The sequence below is a fragment of the Lutra lutra genome, chromosome 7 (assembly GCF_902655055.1).
Source record: "Lutra lutra chromosome 7, mLutLut1.2, whole genome shotgun sequence".
In the NCBI taxonomy this organism is placed as follows: domain Eukaryota; kingdom Metazoa; phylum Chordata; class Mammalia; order Carnivora; family Mustelidae; genus Lutra; species Lutra lutra.
This window is the reverse complement of record NC_062284.1, coordinates 10628646-10650180: the sequence shown is the minus strand read 5'-3', so window position 1 is coordinate 10650180 and position 21535 is coordinate 10628646. Positions and strand designations below refer to the sequence as shown.

The following is a 21535-nucleotide window of genomic DNA, read 5'->3' as shown; positions in this document are numbered from 1 at the left end:
ACGCTGCTGGGCCCCAGAACAGACACCAGCCAGCTTCTACCATGAAATTTCCTAAATCTTATTTCCCCAAACCAGATTCTCCCATGCACACCTTGGGCATTTCTGTCCCTGCCTCTGCTTGTACCTGCCCCCCAGCCAGGAAGCCCTTCTCTCTCCATCCACAGGGATCCTGCTCATCCTTCCAGATAGGGCTACAATGCTACAGGCTTCATGCACCTGTCTTCAAGGCCTCCCGGTGGACTCAGTACATCCTTTGAACCCCCTGTGGTCCTCACCACCTTCCCCTGCATTCTAGCAATACCTCCTAAATGCCCAAAGAGTTCACGTGAACAAGAGAGTTCTGGGATCACATGGGGCAAAACAATGCCAGCCAGCTTTCCTTAAAGCTGGTCTTCCAAGGGCTTTTAACACTCGAATATACCATATGGGTCTCCGAGAGGATCAATAGTACAGAGACATTTTCTCGAACTTATCTGGCTCTGTGACCCTTCCCCCCCTCCCCTATTGATTTGCTTTCCCCTAAGCATCTCCAAGGACTCCTGTTCCAAGGAACCCCCATAGGGAAACGTCATCCTCTAGTTGTTGCCTTCCTTCCTTCCTTCAAAAAACACTCCTGGGGTATCCACGGTGTGCCAGACATTGGGCAAGGTGCCCTCCCCCGTGTTGTCTCAGGTACTGTGCTGAAATCACCTGTGGGCTGTTCCCAGACATGACGCCCCAGCATATCGTCCTCCAGTGCTGGTAAGAACATGCCTGTGGCCAGACAGGTCCTGGGGACCCGCAAACACGACAGCATGTGAACCGTAGCCTGGCACAGGGTTCCAAGCATTTGGGAAGGCAGATGCTTTCCCTGGCCATGGAATCAAGAAAGAAGATTTTAATGGGGAATCCACATGAGGTGATCATTCAGCCATCAAACCTACAGAACAAGGGCTCTCAGATCACCAGGCTCCTCACAAGAACGTGATGCGGAAAAGGCACAGACCCACCATTCAGGAAAAGGTGGCAGACACGGACTGCTAGCTGGCAGAGGGTGGAGAAGGTCTGGCAGAGTTGCAGAAGCTAGAGGCACGAGTCAGGCTCCGAGAGGAACAATGGTGGGGACGAATGTGCACCCTGTCCCAAACCCAACAAACACTTGCCAGGGAACTCACACAGCCCAGAGGCACCAGTGCAAGTCAGCCTCAGCAACTGGGCCGGCAGCCCCTCCCCACACAGGTGTGCATGGATGGGTCAGACCCAGGCCGAAATTCCAGGAGGGGCTGGCGGGGGCGGGGTGGGGGGGGGAGGACAGCTTGAAGGAAAGCAGCAAACTGTGCTAGGCTTGTCAGCGCACCTTCAGTGATCCGTGTATCCCTCCGTTTATCGAATACATACTGAGCACCTACGGACGAGAGCAGGAGTGCAAACAGAGGCAGCCCCTGCCCGCACGGAGCTCATGGACGGGCTCAGTGAATCATCGCTCACATGACGGTAACATCGTGACCGTGACACGGAGAGCAACATGCCTGGGGTGGGGCTGGGAACAGAGAAATGTCCCTGGGGACATGACTGTGAGCTAAAGCCTGAAGATGGGATCAGAAGTCCAGCTGAGGGAACAGCAAGTACAAAGTCCTAGGAGGGAGGGAGGGAGGAAGGGAGCCTGTGGAACTCAGGGGGCTAGAAGGAAGCCGGGGAGGGGAGGCTGGTGTGGAGGGCCAGGGTGGCAAGGTGTGAGAAGAGGCTGGAGGGGCAGAGTAGCACCACTGGGAGGCCCTGTGAAGGGCTCTGCCTCTGTCCCTTTAAGCACGAGGTGGCCCCAGGACCAGGTGCATTCTGACGCCATCATGATGTGCGAACTGCCCGGCGGGGTGAGGGCGGGCTGGATTGCAGGAGACCCCGGAGTGGGCTGAAGACAGATTCAGGTGGTAAAATCCGCAGAACCCGGAGACGGAGGGCATCAGGAGGGCAGGAGGGAGGAGGGTGGAAAGTGTAAAGCCCCGGGCAGAATTCACCTGCCCTGCAAGTGAACATCCTTGGCAACTGGACTGGCTCGTCCCATGGAAAGGGAACAAGCAGAGCAGGGAGAGGGGTCGTTCTCCGACATGGGAAGGGACTGGGTTCAATCGGGCCCTCAGTCTGTTCATCAACTGTCCAGTGGATCCCGGAGGGGCACCCGGTGGGGCGTGTGTGAGACCCGGACCCCAGTGCCCCCAGCATCCTCTGCAATGGTGACAACCTGGCCATGAGGTCGCACCCCGAGCTCTGTGTTGGATGGCTGGCACGGAGAGGAGGACCACTCGCTCATCAGTTGGGCTGCGGTGGCCCAGCGGGACGTCCCCACATGTGCTTGGGAACTCATAAACCACTCTGCACGTGTTGGGGTGGCTCTGAAACCCCTGAGCCTGAAGCAACACCCCCCACCCCCCCACCCCCCCCCGCACCGACCCCTGCTGGCTCAGCTGTTCCCTGCTGTCACTCCGTGTGGCTTTTTCTGGGACAGGAAGAGGCCACTTGGCAGTCAGTGGGAAGTGCACGGAGACGAGAGCGCTTAGCGTTGACTGCTCTTCTCTTCCAGCCATCAAAGGCAGGGCGCTGCCTGCAGATTTTAAACCTCTGGAACCGTCACACTCATCCCAGCTAGAGGGCCCATCAGAGGGCCAGGACGGACTGACACTTGCCTGGAGTGGGCTCCTCCCTCCCTTTTAGCCCGTAGCCTCGTCCGGAAGACGCACCGCTTTAGGGCACGCCGGTGCCGTTGCAACCAGCAGCTCGACTTGAAGCATACTCCGCTGAAGTCGGCCAGCACCTGCCCACCCCACTGCTCCTTTCTGAGAGTTCACTTATGGCTCCGAGACGCACTAGAATGTGGTGGTGAAGAAGACAGGCTCTGGGGCCCTTGCCAGGGCTCAAACACCTCGCCTTTCAGTCTCTAAGCCTCAATTTACTTCTCTGTAAAATGGTACCAAAGCCTCATAGGGGTGGGTGGGGGGGTGTTAAATATGACAGTGTGTGGAAAACTGACGTTCGCTGCCAGTGTGTGTTTGTGTATGCGTGTGTGCGTGCAAGCTGGCAAGAAAATATTCATTCGTTCATTTGTTCATTCAGCCAATACCACCCATGTGCCAGGTACTGTACCAGGCACCAGAACAAAAAGATGCATGAAAGCTTTGTCCCTGGAGAACCCACTAGGTTTGGGCAGAGGCCGACAAGCTGAGAAGCCACCAGGTGGTGGGGTGACAGGTGCGTTGCAGGGACCATGGAGATGACCAAGGAATGAAGCTAATCCAACACTGGGCATGGGGGGCACAGTGGGGCTCTAGGGAGGGATTTCTTGGAAGGCGGCACCGGGTCTAGTCCAGAAGTGGACCCAGAGAGGAAGGGTGTTCCAGGCCCACAAGGGAACAAAAAGGAGAGTGCCTGATGCGTTGAAGGAAGCAGACAGAGCAACAGAGAGGAGGGCGCACACAGTACGGCCACTGGAGGAGCCTGGATCCCCACCATCACAGCCCCTGAGGGTAGGCAACAGCAGAGAGTCTCTATATAAACTACAGACTAACACACTAGCTGGTGGTAATTCTGTCCATTTGTCTGTAACAGTCCCACCAATTCCTTCCTCCCTCTGGGTCTAGACTTTTATAAACTATTCTGCAAACTCTGAGCATCTAGATTCTGGAAGTCACGTGGGTGCTGTCCTCCCCAGCACAGTGACGACAGAGAGAGGAGGAGACACGGTGCTAGACGCAAAGGAAGGATGAGAGGGGGCTGGGAGGGGGGTGGTGTCCTGAAAGATGAACCAGCAAAATGCTCTGAAGAACAAGGCTGGGGAAGAGGGCTGCAGAGCCAGGGCACAAAAGGAAAGCTATCTGGTTGTATAGCTAAGATGCAAAAATGTGTCTTGGGTTTGCAGACTCCCACCCGGAAAGATAACAAACCCAAGAGTTTGTTTGCCTGCTGCCTGCTTTGTTAAACAGTCATGTGACAGTCACTACAAGAAGGGGACTTGTGGGCTGTGCAGGAAGTAACAGCTTCTCTACATGTTACAAAACAACAACACTCTGGGCTTTCTCTCTCTTCTTATAGGAGTTGCAAACCCCATGATGGCCAACTTTGTTAGAAAGAGACCTTCAAGGCCCACATGTTTGGGGAGAGCGCCCTGAAAAGCAAGCCATGGGCCTGAAGTCCTATGTCACCAGAGCTTGGTTTCCTCGTCTATAAACAAGAATAATATCAATCAGATGCCATATGTTAAAGCCAAGGGGAATTAAGCACCACCGCCAAGGTTGCAAGATTAGGAAGCAGCTGAGCTGGATTGGAACAGCCCCAGTGCTCTCCCAGGAGCGGAGGAGACAGTCTCAGTCCCAGCAGGGAGGAGGACGGAGCACCTGCTCTGGGCACAGGACACTGGCTCTGCTCAGGGACCTTCCCTATCTGCAGAGCATGGCAGGGCCCACGGGCGGAGAGCCAAAGAAGAAACCCATTTGCAAACTCAATGGAACAGATTCAAAATTGCAACATAGATATTTTTAGAGCAACGTTAATCCTTCCATATACAACACTGCTTGGCTCGTCGGTACCCATAAATATACACGGGGAGACCACAGGGGTCTCAAACTGGAGAAAGACTTTGGGAGCACCGGGTGACACCGCATGGCGCTTTGGTGGAAACATCCACATGGCGAAGACATGGTCTCATGTGGAAAAATGACGGATGTAAACCACCATATTCTCCCCCCCACCCCAATCCATGTGCTGGCGCATGTAAAACGTGTTTATTAGCATAATAGTTCACGTCGCTGGATCCCGTCTCCTGGGGATTCTTCTAGACACACTGCCTTCCCTTCCTGCTGGGACATTCTTTAGGTCCATTAATAGACCTACTGCCTCCGGGAATGGCTAATTCTAATTAAAAATCATTAATTAGTAGAAGGAGAGCCCAGCGTACGATCGTTATGGCTACAGCCAGTCTCAGACTTGTCTACCCATCTGCGCGTTGTCAGCTCAGCACACACCCTGCTGTTGCTTCAATTCTACCTACTGTATGCACCCCCCCACCCCCCACAGCTACAACACAACTCCACAATAGAAGCCGTCCGGGTGACCACTGTGTCCCTGGAACCCAGAGGACTTCAGAACATGCTGAACAAATGGGTTAATGAAAACTGAATTCTGAAGCCATGATGTCCCTCTGCCTCTGCCTCTGCCCCAAGATGTGGGCTCCCCACCCTGTCTGCTGTATGCCCATCACCTCCTCTGCTGCCCGGCCCTGCTGTCCCTTCCACGCTGGGCTGCCTTTGCTGGCTTGCTGGTCTGTCCCCACACTGGATGGGTGAGTGCTTTGATGGCACCATTGTATGTTTTCATCTTCGCATCCCCAGAGATGAAAGATAAGCAATGACTGGTTCAGCTCTTGCAATCGGAGCTCTTGTCATCGCCCTGGGACAAAGAAAGACCCAGAAAGGCTGCTCTGGTCCAGGGTGTCCCCTGCAAGGCCAACTTGGGCCAGCCCCATTTACTCCTGCAGATCCGGTTGCTGGGACACTCTGTGTGGCCGCCTGCGCTATTAGACAAACAGTAGGCATCGCCCCCTGCCTGGCTGTTTGGGTGCATGTGTGTATGTGTGGGGGAGGGGGCTCTTCTATTAAGCACAAACTCCTGGGGGTCCTAGCCAAGGCAACCCCCAAAGACACAAAGTGGGTAGCATTCTCCTACCCGGGAATTCTGGAACTTAGAGAACTTTGCAGACCTTCCGTGGACAGTTCCAAATTTCTACTTTGGTAGAAATGATCACGGAACATGGGTTCCGACATAACATTAGATTATCAATTAGTCCCTTCTGGGAATTTGCCCAAGTTCTTCCGATCCCTCCCTGACACACAGGCGCTATTAGCAGATCGTCTTCTGCAGGTGGTGCTTTAATTCTCACGGCCCCACCATCATGTAGGAACACTATGAAACCTGTTCACTTGTGGAAACGAAGCATGGAGAAGTTCATGACCCCAGCTCGAGAGAAGAGCGGAGTGGGGACCGGCTCCTCCCTGTGGCTCTCCAGCCTCTCCAGTGGAGGAGGGGTGCTCCTTGTCACACAAAAGCTCAGTAAAGAGACTTGTGCCCAGTTTCTCAACTGGTCACTGGCACCCTGGCACCATTTGCAGGTGCATCCAGATCCTGCCAAGAGGTGACCGTCCCCATCCTCCCACACCAGCCTACAGGGGAGGGGTGCCCCAAGCCTTGCTCCTGCCCACTTCAAAAAGCCAGCAGGTTCTCCAGGGGATCCAAGAGGGGTCCTGGGACTTCAGGAGAATGGCACAGATGTCTTGGTGGGGAGGGGACCGGGACAGACACCCTGCGGCTCAAGGCTGTGCCGACACTATTTGCCTTGAAGACCCTTTGCCAAATGTGGAACCAACCCGGGGCTGGGGTTTGCGGGAGGATGCTTCTCATTCTGGATCATTCCATTTTTGTTAGAAAAGATGTGTTTGGCTTCCTTTAAAAACAACTGGGAGAGCTTGGCCACCTTCTCGGGGGGACTCTGTTATTAAGATGGAGTTCATACTTCCTTCCAGAGGTGCACATCTTGCACGGAGGGGACAGGAGGACACAGCAACTCAAAGGAAATGCATTTTCAGATGCGGCTTCTGAAGAATGACCCAGTCAGGCAAGGAAGCCCTGCTTCCCCAGTCCTTTCCTGCTACACCGCACTGGCACATAGCAGCCAGAAAGAGCCCAAGGGCTCCATAAGACATCTAGAACCTTCTTTCCGCAGACCTATCTGCTTATTATGCCTCAGGTGCTTTGTTAAGCACCGGGGTCTCTGCTGGGGAGACTGGTCTGCTGCCCCTTCGCTGAGTGGTGGCCACCCCGCTTTTATTTTACACATTAGGTCATTTCCTTCTCAGGGCTGACGCTGAGCACTGGACCAGAGAAGGCAAACCATGCAAAATAAGCATGACTGTATCTTGAGCTCCCAGCACCCTGTCCTGGGTGGCCCCTCCCCACCCGGCGGCCTCGACGACCCCCCTCCATTGCTCTGGCCACCCACATCTGAGGTGCTTCTACCTTTCAGCTGCTGGAAGCAGGAGGCGCTGCTGTCCGGCTCCAGGGGGTGCCTCAGGACCCCGTTGCTGGGCTTGGGTCTCTCGTACTCTCTCTCGGGGAGCATGGCCTGCTCGCTCTCCATGGCAGGGTCTGAGTGCGGGGGCAGAGACTGTGGAAACCCGAACATCAAGAGGGAAGAGAAGAAGAGTAAGGCACCGCAGAGCAGAAAGCCACCCCACCAGGCTCCGATCCAGCGGGGGTCGTCTGGAGTGATGTCCAGGTTACCTGCAATGGTAAAAAGCACAGTCAGGAGGAGAGGATGCAGTCGGGCCAGGATGCGGCTGAGGGTCACAGTCAGGTGCACGGACGGGAGGGGGCTCTGGAAACGGCCTCAGGGGTGTGGAGGCAGGCGGGGCGGGGAGACTGGATGCTCCACAAGCCAGCCTTTCCTTCCACATCAGTGCTTCTGTTTCTCCAAAAGCCGAAGGCTGATTGCTTTCTCTCCTTAATTTTCTTGTCTACCCTATATTTCTATCAGTCTAAACAAAAACAGCGAGAAGCCAGACACCCTTGGAATTAAGGCTGGAGCTGATGGGCTCCGGAGAGCTGCCTAGGTGTGCGGACGAAGTACAAGGGTCTATTGCTTTTACCGTGGGTTCTCACTTGCACCCCTCCAAAAGCAGCGACCCGGAATCCCAAGCCACACCCCACTCCCAGCCTCAAATCAGGTTCGGGGATTGTAAGGGATGGCACAGAATGAAGTTGAGAGCCAGGGTACCTGGAGGGAAATCCTGCCACTTCTCCCTGCGGGACCCCGGCCTAGCCATCTGAACTCTGTGCCTTGCTGACTGACTGACCTACAGGACCAAGACAATGGTGTCAGTACCTTCTGGAGTCTGAGGGGAGGGGGAAGCCAAATGAGCCCCACCAGATCCGAGGTGCTCAGAATAATGGCACGTGCTTGGGCATTTAAACACTCTTAGCTCCGTATTTACAGCTAGGGTCCGGTTTCCAAACTGCTAGCAGGTAGGTTAATTCAAATCTTGGTTGTGGCCTATGGTTTGGGGCAGTCCTTTATTAGAAGCTTTGCAGCCAACTTAATGCTTAAAGGCAGTGTGCATGTGGTTTGGTCGTCTTGTGCTATTATTTCTCGGACTTGCTAGCTGAAGTCATGAAGACATAAACTATAGCTTACCCCTTGGTGGTTTTTTTTTTTTTCTTTCTCTATAACTCTCTTTCATAGAGCACTCTCAGATGGGCTGCTCAGAAAGGTCTCTTTGATGATAATCCCATACCTCTGGAGGACTGGAGGACATTCGTGGACACGGGAGCAGGGCATATGAGCTAAGATCTTGGAGGACTACAGGCCCAGACCAGATTGATGGACAGGCTTGGGATGAGAAAGGACACCAGGACCAGTCCTTCACCATTTGTAAATGCTCTCCCTGAGGACTTCGGCTAACACTCAGGAAGAGTCCAGCCATCATTCCCTACTCTGCACTGGGTCTTATGTACAGCATATTCTTAACTGTTCTCGTCAAACCTCCCCACAACCCTACGAGGGAGAGTCTTTTATTATCCCGATCTTATGTAGATAGAAAAATCAAGGCTTAGAAAGTGCAGGTCCTGAGATGCCTGGGCTGTTCAGTCATTAAGCATCTGCCTTCGGCTCAGATCATGATGCCAGGTCCTGGGATCGAGTCCCATATTGGGCTCCTTAGGTCAGCAGGGAGCCTGCTTCTCCCTCCGCCTCTGCTCCCCCTGCTTGTGCTTGCTTGCTTGCTTGCTTTCTTTCTTTTTTTTTAATTTTTTTAAAAAGATTTTATTTATTTATTTGAGAGAGAGCTTGAGAGAGAAAGCATGAGAGGGGAGGTCGGAAGGAGAAGCAGACTCCCCGTGGAGCTGGGAGCCCAATGCGGGACTCGATCCCCGGACTCCAGGATCATGACCTGAGCTGAAGGCAGTTGCTTAGCCAACTGAGCCACCCAGGTGCCCCTGCTTGTGCTTTCTAATAAATAAATAAAATCTTAAAAAAAAAAAAAGAAAGAAAGAAAAGTGTAGGCACCTTGCCCAAGTTCACGGAGTTTAACACTGGAAGATGGGCATTCAGATGCCAAGGGCCAGCCTCCTTATTACTTTGCTACACTGCCCTTCCGAACCCTCTAGGCTTTGGTTTGGGCTCCCTGCATGGATGATTAATTCCCATCCTTTGTGCAATGGGCCTAGGAGCACCAACTTTGCCATTGGTCTTTGGAACATCAGTGGTCTCTCTCCTGGAGGGGTCGGCATCCCCCCAGCGATATCTAGGGCACTGCAATGAACCAGATGCTTCCACTTAGCTGCATGTCAGAGAAGAAGGAGCATAAGCTTTGGCAGGCAGAAGGTTGAATCCGGCTCTGTTCCTTACTAGCAAGTGATGCTGGGCAAGCTAGTTACTCTCTCTGAGCCTTACTTTGATCACTTGCAAAATAAAGGTGACATCCACAGAGCCTGCGTGCAAGGATGAGTAACGAGCAAGGTAACGAGCAAGAATCACTTGACATGTAGGCTTTCTGTATATGCAGTTCTTATAGCTACTCGTAGTCTGTATTTACATGAATGGGGAATTTCAAGATATAGGTTTTTTGTTTTGTTTTTTTTAATATTTTATTTGACAGAGAGAGAGATCACAAGTAGGCAGAGAGGCAGGCAGAGAGAGAGGGGGAAGCAGGCTTCTTGCTGAGCAGAGAGCCCAATGTGGGGCTCGATCCCAGGACCCTGAGATCATAACCCTGGCCGAAGGCAGAGGCTTAACCTACTGAGCCACCCAGGTGCCCCGATATAGGTTTTTTTATTTTGTTTTCTTTTGTTTTGAGTATGGGAAGGCTTGGAAAAAAGCATGGGAAAACCCAAGGCGATCTTGAAAGCATCTTTATGCAAACAGGAGAAGAGAAAGGGAAGTCAGATGGCCTCAGGTCGCTGAGCAGGAATGTTGTCTCCAGTCACTGCCCGTGTTTCTTCACCTGCTGCTAAGCAATGAATGAAAACAAAAGACATAAACGGGGGGCTGTGCTATCTCCCTCCATTGTGGATGGGCTCCATAAAGGGGGAATTGAGAGCTCGCAGATGTGAGCCAGTAGAGAGAGAGAAAACCTGGCACTCATTTTGCGGGGACAACATTAGTAGCATGTAGAGAGTCGTGTTTTAGTTACGAAGTTAGTGACTCTCTTCTGGATGTGAGGAAACACCCCAGGGAGAGGGGCTGCGGTGGAGGGGGTGGGGGTGTGATTATGTGAACATGTCAACTCACTCCCGTAGGTACGTGCCGACGCGTGGAAAGCCAACGTTTGCTCGTAATTTGTAAGACAGGGAAGAGCACATGACCTGTGTCAGACCAAAGAGAGGGGTCTGCGGCAAGGTGTGGTAGGGACAGGCGGGGGTGAGGGCTAGGATTCTGTAGATCTAGGAAAATCACAGTTAACCATTTTAGGAAGTATGGATTTTTTTAAATCCCGCTCTCCAGTGCAACCATCCAGAGCACCATGGCAGGGAGAGAAATAATGTTCTGTTCTGAGGAGAAACCACTCAGCTTCGGAGCATGCTGCCCCTCGGGTCAGGGCTGGCTTAAGGGGTGGAGTCTTAGTCCTGATTTCGATACTTCACAGGAAGACGGCTAATGCTTAAACCCAGGCTGAGAAGAGTCTTTTCTGAGACACCTCCACAGAAGCGATGGGGAAAATCCCTCCCCGCCTGCCTGGCCGTTGTCCTGGGTCAGCCAGAATGTTCTAGCACTGCTGACTAAGGGAGAGTGCCCTATGTTGGGCAGCAAAGAATGGTGCAGTAGACATTACTGATGTCTTCATTCGGGTCTCCTCTACAGAGAACAAGGATTACCCTTCCCTCACTGTGAACTCAGGTGTAGCCACAAGCCAGAGTTTGGCCACTGAACTGTTTGGGGGCTCTTCTGTGCAGAGCCTTGTATGAGCTAGTGCCTGACTTGCCATGCTCTTTTGCTCTGCCTGATCACAGAAGCATGGGATATCTTCCCAGGATGGTCCCTGAGAGGTTACGACGAACAAAAGGTCACTGCTGACCCAAGCTCTGTACAAAGCAAACCTCCAGTATTGTTCTCAGCAACTAAGATTTTGGCGGTGTTTGTTACCACAGCAGAACCCAGCCTACCCTGACTACTGCCAAAGGCTTGGGAAATAAGTCATGATCTTTAAGAACAGCAATCCTGGCCAGGCTTGGAATCGTGAAAGTGTTGACATATAGGTGGGAAACAGGGTGAAAACCTCTTTACTTTTCTTCCAATGTGGCTTTAGGTAGTATCTTGATCTTAAAAAATTAGTGCAGTTACAGCTTTTTCGTGAAGACTGTGGTCAGTAAGATTTATAGAACAAAAGTGAGAAGTACCTGGGTGTCTCATTTACAAAATGTACCTGTCAATCAAATTGCCCCCATGAAGGACAGAAACACACTGAGAAGAGCAGGGAGGAGAACAGGGTCCCAGGCTGAGGGAGCCACACTCGCAGAGGCATGGGACCCCTCAGCCATGGGACTCTGATGGGCTGGCTAAGCTCCACCCAGGCCCTCATCGGCCCCTCGGTCATTCCAGGCATGGAGGCAGTGGGGCAAAGGAACACTGTGATGGAGATGTCTGGCCGCCGTGAGACGGGCACAGTCCAGGCCTGCCTTTGCCACACTGTCTACAGGCTTGAAGGATTTCTGTTTTACAAGATCCATTTTCTAACCCTGCCATGTCTCAGAATCCAACATGGGGAGGGTTTTTGTGGTTTTGTTGGGGAAGCTTTTGGCAGTGTTTGCTTCCTCTGTTTAAAGTCACGTAAACACAAGAGGTTGAGATTTATCTCCCATGTCTGAGGACTGCTGTCGTCACAGGTTGGTAAGAAAAATCGCTGGGAACAAAGTCAAACCACTTTAAAACTAACCAAACAACCTACTCACCCATGAAGATACCTAGGACTGTGAGAAGGAGCCGTTCAAAGCACATGGGGGACACTTCCTTGTCCCTCCCAGCCACACTAATACGTACGTGGTGCCCTGGGCTCTCTGGGCAGGTTTTTTGTTTTTTTCTTTTTAGTCCATTTACCCATTTGTCTAATCTATTTCGTGAAACTTTTGCTATGGGACTCAAGCATTCCAAGAGTATCCTTAAGTTACAGACCAAATTAGAAACTGGGGACAGGGAGGGGCTGAGGGTAGAGGGCAGCATGGAAAGTTCAGGATCCCGGCTGTTGAGCTGATTGAGTCTAACACGAATGAATCTGACGAAGCCCGCAGCCAACCTTAGAACGGCAGAGCAGGAAGCTCTCGGGGGGTCGACCATTTTCAGGAGGCAAACATACGGACACATCTGATTCCAGGGACGAACACCACGAAGCCGTAGTGGGGCCAGCTGGTGCCCACCTGAGGATGAGTCTGTACGGATGGGCGGACGAGGTTAGCTCTTCTCAGCAAGGCCCTTGCCCACGGAAGGGGGCAGCCTTCTGGCAAAGTCCTGGAGAAATTCCAGGGACACAAGCTGTCGGATTTGGAGTCAGGCGGAGGCCTGGGCTTTGAATCCTACTGGCTGCGGAAATGAATTAACCTGTCGCTGACCGTGTGCTTACAACACACCAGGTGCCATGCTATGCACTTGACATGGTTAACTCACGTCCCTGGGGTCACACCGCTTGGAAGCGGGAGAGCTAAGATTCCGAGAGAGGTCTGCATCCAGCACCGGAACTCAGAACTCAAAGTCGCTGCGTGAGAACGGCTCAGCTGGCAGGTAGGCGATGAGCAGGACCCACGCCCTGAGGGGAACGTCCTTAAGTTCAGATGAGACGGTCTACACACAGCCTTAGTAAGTGGTCAGTTCGCGGCTGCCGGTATCAACTTCCTTCTGATAAGCCCACTGTTCGGGTCTGCCGACTCAGGGCTTTGGGGCACACCCCTGCTACCACGTCCTCCTTTCTTCTAGGTTCTGTTCTCAACGGGTCTCAGTCTTACAAAGGCTTCCTCCGAAAGCACTTCTGGCTGTACCATCACTCCTTCCCCAGGCTGTTACAAAGGGCACCTTTCCTTAAGAAGAGGGACCATGGGAGCCACACAGGGATCAAACACAGAATTAGAGCAGCAGCAGCAGAATGCCAGCATCTAAACGCAGCCAGCAGAGTCCCCCCGGGGGGCTGCCTTTGGGGTCTGCCCGCCCCACAGCTGGCCTGTTCCTACAAGCGCCCGCCTGCCCCCCACAAGACGGCAACCAGCCTCCCCCACTGGTCTCCCCCCTTCAACCCTGTGTCCTCACATTCCCTCCTCCACCTGTCCCATGACAAGAGCTCTGTCTGCCTCGCCCGCCTCCCCTCAGGTTCCAGATCACACTCTCCCCAGTCCCCTACGCGGCTGTCCGCGGCGCGCCTGGTCCTGTCTGTTCATGCACCAGGACACACCCTGATGGGTCTGAGCAGCCCTAAAGGGGGGGCTCTGTGTGGAGAAAACACACAGGAGGGAGGGTCACCCCTCAATAACTGAGAACTCCCTTTCCAGAATATGGCCCGAATCCATTCCAGAGCAAGTTTGAGTCCCAAGAGGAGAAACCATCAAAGTCGCTGGCAACTATAGATCCTGTGTCTTGCTCTGTGATCGAATAAATTATATTCTTCCGCCCTCTACTGGTCAAGAGCAGCGCCAGCCCTCCCGGGCCTTCAGCAAAGGAAGCAAACAAAAGCCCGAGACTCCCAGGGCATCCTTTCCTAGAGACACAGTGGATGGGACTGTGGCTGTGTGCTGGGGGGCTGGGGGGGGGGGTAGGCACCAGCAAGATACCCAGCTGGACCAGGAATGTGCCCATCTGCCTTCTGCTTCCAACTGCCGGCGAGCCTGGAACCCGGGACGGTGTTGCTTCACTCAGGGCCCCGACCGGTGCGCAAAGATGCAGACCAGACGGGACCATGGGCAGGACCCCAGCCTGAGGGGACAGCCCAGTGCAAAGGAACCGCCCACCGAAGGGGACCACGATTGAACCGGCTGAGCCCCTGCAGCCCCCTGTCGACCCCTCGGTCACCGCAGGCACAGAGAAAGGATGGTTATTCATTCCCAGGAGGGAGCACGGTGGAGGGAACTGGGAAGTGGAAATGCCTGCACCCTTGCTCAGGAGACCTGGGTTTTATACAGATATGCCCCTCGGACTGGGTACATCCCAGCGTCCCTCTCTAGGCATGTTTCCTTGTCTGTACAATAAGAGGCTTAGAAGAGAATGACCTGAGGTTCCTGGCTCAGAGATGCTGGTAACCCACAGGCTTAATCCAAGGGGGGCCACTGCTGATATGCTGAGGGCACTGCCTGACCACCTGGCCTCTTCTTCCAGGCAGCCCTCCCCTTTGCATGGGGGTGCAGCCCTGTCCCTCACCTGCTTTTACGATTCCTGTCTTGTGCTGCCTTCGGCACAGTGGCACAGTGGCACGAGCTGGCCTTTTTTTTTTTTTTTCTTTTTGTCCACACAAGCAAGATGGCAGCCGACTCCTACCGCGTGGTATTTCTCCGAGCGGGCCACCCCTCGTCCCCCTCGCTAGGAGTAGGGTTTGAAGGATCAACCAATTGCTGCATAACGGCAGCCTCCAAACCCCTCTTGACCAGAGCCAGCACTTTAAAAGAATAAGAAAACAAAGCTGCATTTGATTCTTTTCTTACCCCTGCCCCCGCAAATTTGTAACATCATTAGCTACAAGTAAATATATCAGTGGGATTAATGGAGTGAATCACGGAGTGACTTGATTGGATTTAAAACCACATTACTTCTTTGGGGTGAATTAGTAAATTTAGCACTGTCAGGAGATGACGGATTGAGAAGCCAGGGCTTGAGCTCTTATTGATCCTGAGAAAAGATCGGTATGAGGCAGAGAAGCTGGGACGGCTTCCCGCGCTCCGTTCCCAGAGAGAGAGGAAACACGGCTTCTCTGCTCGAGGAACGGCACAGAACCAGCATGTTGGGGGGCTCACAGGTGACTTGGGCCCACATACGGGAGGGAGTGTCTCAGATGGCCTCCGGGGAGCCCACGCCCTGAGTGGAGACTGGAACATGTGGCTTGCTTGTGACCCCAGGATTTGGCAGAAGCAGCGACATTGTGACCCCCGAATTTGGCAGAAGCAGCGACATGGTGACCCCAGGATGCGGCAGAAGCAGCGACATGGTGACCCCAGGATGCGGCAGAAGCAGCGACATGGTGACCCCAGGATGCGGCAGAAGCAGCGACATGTCACTTCTGAGCCCAGGTTATAAACAGATCATGGCTCTCATCTCGGGCGCTCTCTCTCACCCTCTCCTGGTTGTTCACTCTGGGGGAGCCCTGGTGAGGGAGCCCGGTTGCGAGGCCCAGGGATGGGAGATAGAAAGTGATCCTCCAAGGCCTGCTGACAGCCTGGGGAGTGAACTTAGAAGTCGAATGTCCTGCAGCTGTTGAAATGAGAGGAGACACATGTCCACACCCTGACTACAACCTCATGAGGGACCCCTGAGTCAGAACCACCCAGCCAAGTAGCTCCTGGACTCCACACCCACACAAATAACCTGTGATATAGTAAGCGACACCCCAGTGTTGTTTTCAGTCCTAAGTCTGGGGTAACTTGTTATAGAGCAAGAGACTAAGAGACCAAGTGACTTGTGCTTTGGCCGCTGAAGCGGGGGAGAAGCTTTGAGAGACAGCACGTAACTCACCACAGCCTGGTTTCCTGTCTGGGCAACGGCACAGGATGGGGTCAGACAAAGCTTCCATGAGCCGCGTCCTGCAGTGACCGCGAGGACCCAAGCCTCACCCTCCCCACCACTGCCAGCCCACGCTGCCTACGTAGCGTGCCCAAGAAGTAAATTTTGCTTGTGTAAAATCACTTCAGATTGGGGAGCCGTGTGTGACCACAGCATAACCTAGCCTGTGTTAACTAGCCCACTGCCGCATCAAAGTGTGCCTGCCTAGGGTTTGGGGGCGCCCAGAGCCGTCTGAGAAGTACACTTGCTCCCCTGCTAGGAACCAAGAAGTGTCGCTTGAAGCGGTTTTGAGGTACGGTACGTTTCTTCATAGAGGTCACCCCCAACACTGACTTGTAGAAGCAGGTTTCAAATACTCTGTCTCATCGACCCCATCTGTACACCTGCATTTCCAGAACACACTTAGAAAGTGGGGTTCTCATCTAGGTTATTGGGCTAACATTCAATGGGAAAATGCCAGGCATTCCACATCTGTCCTCTCATGTAATTCTTAGAGTAGCCCCATGAAGCAGACAAAATTATTATGATTCACAGAGGAGGAAGATCCAGACTGGAGGAGTAAAATCAACTACAGGCATTACTCTGCCTCTGGGTGGACACTGGAGGAATACCACTGGACCCCAAGCCATCAGAGCCAATGCTCATGTTCTCTCCTTTGATGTCTGGTGAGCCAGCAGCTCGAGGTCCACACACTGAGGCCGTCCCTTCATAAGAGGGCTTCATTTACTTACTTACTTACTTACTTTTAAGATTTATCTATGTGATGGACAGAGATCACAAGTAGGCAGAGAGAGAGGAGGAAGCAGGCTCCCTGCTGAGCAGAGAGCCCAATGCGGGACTCGATCCCAGGACCCTGAGATCACGACCTGAGCCGAAGGCAGAGGCTTAACCCACTGAGCCACCCAGACGCCCCCACAGGAGGGTTTTAGAACCTAAAGCCTAAAGGGCTCCCTTCCAATGGAGGACATGCCCAGGGGTGGTGAAAAGAAGTTGGGATATATTCCTTACTTGTGTCAATGAAGACGGCATCCACGTACATTTTGGTACAGAAAGAGCCCAGGATAAATCCACAGGCTGGTCCAAATACTAGCATCGTGAAAAGGATTCCTGAAAGAAGAAGATGAAACAGAAATTAGATTTTAAAAAAGGAAAAAAAAAAGGCAGAAGCCATTCAATGAGCAAAAGCAGTCACAGATCAAGGATATGATTTCACATTGATCAGATGGGACCCTGGGTTATACAAGTGACATTATAGGAATTAGTCAAAAAATCCTAGGGGGGAAGTGCGTACAGAAACATCATCAGGCAGAAATTCTACAGTTTTTGGTAGGTTGCTCTGAAAAATCTGTGGGCCCTGAGTGAGCTTACTTTTACAGTACTCCATCCCACACCGCATTAATCATATTAAAATACACCCACTCTGTCATTAAATGGTTTCTGTCATAAACTTTTTTTTTAAAGATTTTATTTATTTATTTTGACAAACAGAGATCACAAGTAGGCAGAGATGCAGGTAGAGAGAGAGAAAGAGAGAGGAGAAAGCAGGCTCCCTGCCGAGCAGAGAGCCCGATGGGGGGCTTGATCCCAGGACCCTGAGATCATGACCTGAGCCGAAGGCAGAGGCTTAACCCACTGAGCCACCCAGGTGCCCCTATAAACATTTTTTTTAAAGACTTTATTTATTTGACAGACAGAGATCACAAGTAGGCAGTGAGGCAGGCAGAGAGAGAGGGGGAAGCAGCCTCCCTGCTGAGCAGAGAGCCTGATGCGGGGCTCCATCCCAGTACCCTGAGATCATGACCCGAGCCAAAGGCAGAGGCTTAATCCAATGAGCCACCCTGGTGTACCCTGTCATAAACATTTTTGAAACGATTTTTATAATTTTGCTTTCGCCATTTATTTGGCTTTATGTAATTCATTTAATTTACAGTTGGCTAAGTTTTCTCAGCACTCATTGTACAAATTCAGGAATTGTTGTGAAGGGAGAAAAGTCAAAGGCACAAATTATTTTCAAATGTAATGAAATGTTTACAGGCATTAAATTTAGCAAAAAAACGGAGCTGACATAGTGGTATGCTTTGAGAACATTTAATTAGATGTTTTATTAATTTGAATTTTGCAGATCTGCCCCCCCCCTATATTTTGGAGTTGCTATCTATTGTTTTAATAGTTTCAAGACTCAACCTTTTCCATGGGACTTGAGAAGATGGTCCTAGGCACAAACTTAAGGGCCTGATGGATATAACACCCGAGATGTTGCGCAAACCCTTTTATTCATTCTGGGGAAAGTACTGAGCCCAAACTAACACCCACAGGCTGTATCTATTTAACTAAATTTCAGTTTGGTAGAACGTTCCTTGAGCAATGACAGTTCTCAAGACCCTGGGAATAAAAACAGAAGTGAAGCGTGGCCCTTCGTACAAGAGGCTGGTTGCCTGCAGGGACAAAGAAGCAGTACATGGGTTGATCCAACCCAAGCAGATGGCCGAAAAGAGGGGTGCTAGCAAGTCCCTAAGGGCACATGAGGAGCAAGGCTGGAGATGAATTCAAACAAAGGGAGTCCGAGCTCGGAGGAGGGTACTTCTGGTCTGCTCACAGGTGTAGACCAACTCATTCTGATTTCCCTCGGTGACGTCATCATGGAACCACTGAGTAATGCAAATTACAGCTAATCCTTAGCAGGTCAAGGGATGAAGCTTTTAGTGTCTTTGGAAGAAACAGCTGATGTGCTGAAGAGGATGTGGAGACTGTCCTGTTTCTCTGTCCCCTGACCTGGGGACAGTAGAGAGTGTGGACAGGCCAGACACCCTGGAACAGCTGGGGACCCCAGGTCCTGGGCCTCCTGCCCTTGTACAAGTTGGGACATGGAAGAAGGCACGTCCCTCGAGCTCAGGTGCCCGCAGGAGCCCCACGGGGCCCACACAGGCCAACTGTCCATTCTGGCTGCTCGGGCAGAGAGCACGGAGACGCCATGCACCAGTGCGACCTCGCCTTCCGCCGAGAACACCTCCCACCGTGGTTCCTCTAGGAGAGGACAAGGGTTTCTAAGCCGTTGGATTGTGGCTTTCCATTTTAACAAAACGGAGTTTTCCTCCAACAGCGGAGAAACCTGACAGGGCCCAATTCCAAACACCAGTGAAGGATACAGAACACACGTATCTTTGTATGAAGGGCATTTTTCCCCCTCAGCTGAAATCTCTGGCGGAGTAGGTGGGGGGGCAGAGGTAGGGAATCTCCAGCAGACCCCACTGAGCACAGAGCCTGCCGCAGGGCTCGATCTCTTGGCCCGTGAGACCACCACCTGAGCTGAGCCGCCCAGGCTCCCCCTGGAGGCGTTTTCTAAGCAGCTCCTCCTCAGAGAGCTGTTAAAGAAGCCTCTAGCAAGAACAAGTTCCCGAATCTTTTCCAGGGAACCATCCAGTAGAGATGTGGGAGGGGGTCCTCACACATCAGGAACACCCTTTTTCTTTTCTTTTTTTTATAAACAGAAATTAGATCCTACAAAGAAGTAGGTTTTTTTTTTAAAGCATTATGTCCTTTTTTTTTTAATTTTTTTAAGATTTTTTTTTTTTTAATTAATTTGACAGACAGAGATCACAAGTAGGCAGAGAGAGGAGGAAGCAGGCTCCCTGCTGAGCAGAGAGCCTGACCCTGGGCTTGATCCCAGGACCCTGGGATCACGACCCGAGCCAAAGGCAGAGGCTTTAACCCCTGAACCACCCAGGCGCCCCAGGAAACACACTTTTTCTACCACAGAAATATCTCAGGATAACAACCCAAATAAAGCAGCATGCAGAGCCCAACCCTGGGTTTTTAGGGGAAGCTGTTCCTCTGCAAGGCTATGAGGCAGGCCATGATCTTACAGAATGTACTTTTGAATGCGCTTCCTTGCTCTCCTCTCCATTCATCCTCGTAGGCTGTGAATTTATTTTGTGTAATGAAACCACCTCACACGGTCTGGCCCAAACAGACAGGAGAAAGACTGGCCGGCGCTCAGATCCACGGTCCCAGTGCGGAGCCGCCGAGTGCCTCCAGGACCGGAGGGAATGAGCTCTGTGGCTCAGTGCTGCCCCCTGCTGCCTGCCAGATTCACGAACACAGGAGGGGAGGGGCGAGGGGCGGAGGAGAAATCCAGACACAGGAAATATTTAATATTAAAAATAAAAATACTTTTTTCTTTTAATTCATGTGCATTATTTTTTTCAGACATTTCTTATGTAATTTGAATCTAACTGCTTGATTAACAAAATTGCTATATATTCCTTTTAGACTCAGGGGTCCATGAAAAATGTAATTAAGATACTAAGGGAATGGGGAGCTTTCATGGCTCAGTGGGTTGAGTGTCTCACTCTTGACTTTGGCTCAGATCACGATCTCAGGGTCCTGGGATCGAGCCCCGCACTTCAGGCTCCCTGCTCATTGGGGAGTCTGCTTCTCCCTCTGACTCTGCCTCTCCCCCAGCTTGTTCTCTTTCGCAAAAAAAAAAAAAAAAAAAAAAGAAAAGAAAGAAAGAAAGAAAAGAAAAGAAAAGAAAAGAGAAAGCAGCAGGAGCTTGCTGCCTTACTGGAGAGACTTTCAACCATTCTTAGTCACTCAAAATACATAATGGCACCTTCTAGGGGCCAGGCACTGTGCTAGCTGCTGGGACACAGCAGTGAATAAAACAGACAAAAGTCCCTGCTTTTCTGTGGAGTTTGTGTTATGGAGGAAAGGCCATAAACAAACCAACCTACCATGCCGTAGTCCTGGTGCACAAAGGAGCAAGACGACAAAGACCCTGTGTGGCATCGAGTCCTTGATGTAACACATGGTACCGTGTTCACTGTGCAACCAAGCTGGGGCCACTTTGTGGGAGGCAAACTAACCTCCCCAAACAAGGACCTGTCCTAATCTCTAGAACCTGCACCTGCTAGCTTAAATGACAAAAGAGAATTATGGATAAAATGGAATTAAGGTGGCTGGTCAGTTGACTTCAAGAGATTATGCTGATGATCCCTAAGGACCCAGTCACAAGATTCCTGTAAACGTGGAAGGAGAAAGAAAAGTCAGAGCTGGAGAAGGAGATAAGATGACTCCACCAGAGGCCTGGCCTCTTGAGAGGGACGTGACCAAGCCACCCCTGGCTTTGAAGATGGAGGATGACATGGTTGTGAGCCCAGGAACGCGGACCACCTGTTGAAGCTGGAAAAGGCAAGAAAATGGGTTCTCCCTTCCTGAGTATCCTCTAGAGGACGACAGTCCTGCCAACAACTTGATTTGAGCTCAGTGAAACCATGGCAGGCTTCTGACCTCTAGAACCATAAGGTCATACACTTGCATTATTTTAAGCCACGAAGTTTGTGGCAACTCATTATGGCAGCGATAGGACACTAATGCAATTATTAATCAAATGTGAGTCAATTCTCAGATCTTACAACCACGAATATCCATGTGACGGCTGAGAACAGGACACTGCCTGAAGTCCATTAATTACCTGACCAGGGAACATTTTTGTGGGACATTTTCCAGCGTGGTGTTGACTGGGGCACAGTCACAGAGAAGCTGGAGGACAATCCAAGCCCTCTGAGACAGAGATGGTGTTTTATTCTTCTTTCTATCCCTTGTTTGGCCCCACGTGACAAAAAGTTAGGTCAGTGGCTATTGAAAGGGTGCAGGAAAGAGAACACTAGTTGCAACACTGCCATGAAAAGAGGGCGTGTCTTTGCCCAAGTTCAGCCCCCAACCTATTTCCCTGGATAGTGCTCTCTGCACCTGTCTCTCTCAGCACTGGGGACC

The 21535-nt window shown here is 51.8% G+C and overlaps 1 protein-coding gene across 3 annotated transcripts in view; it reads right to left on the bottom strand.

The window, feature by feature from the left end:
- The window catches only part of SLCO3A1 (solute carrier organic anion transporter family member 3A1), a 298277-nt gene that overhangs the window by 61272 nt on the left and 215470 nt on the right, over positions 1-21535 (bottom strand). For all 3 annotated transcript variants that reach the window (XM_047735586.1, XM_047735585.1, XM_047735587.1), the window contains exons 3-4: positions 16769-16867; positions 7039-7302 (exon numbers count right to left, since the gene is read on the bottom strand). In XM_047735586.1, the coding sequence (XP_047591542.1) occupies positions 7039-7302; positions 16769-16867 (363 nt within the window). The remainder of the gene's footprint in view (positions 1-7038; positions 7303-16768; positions 16868-21535) is intronic.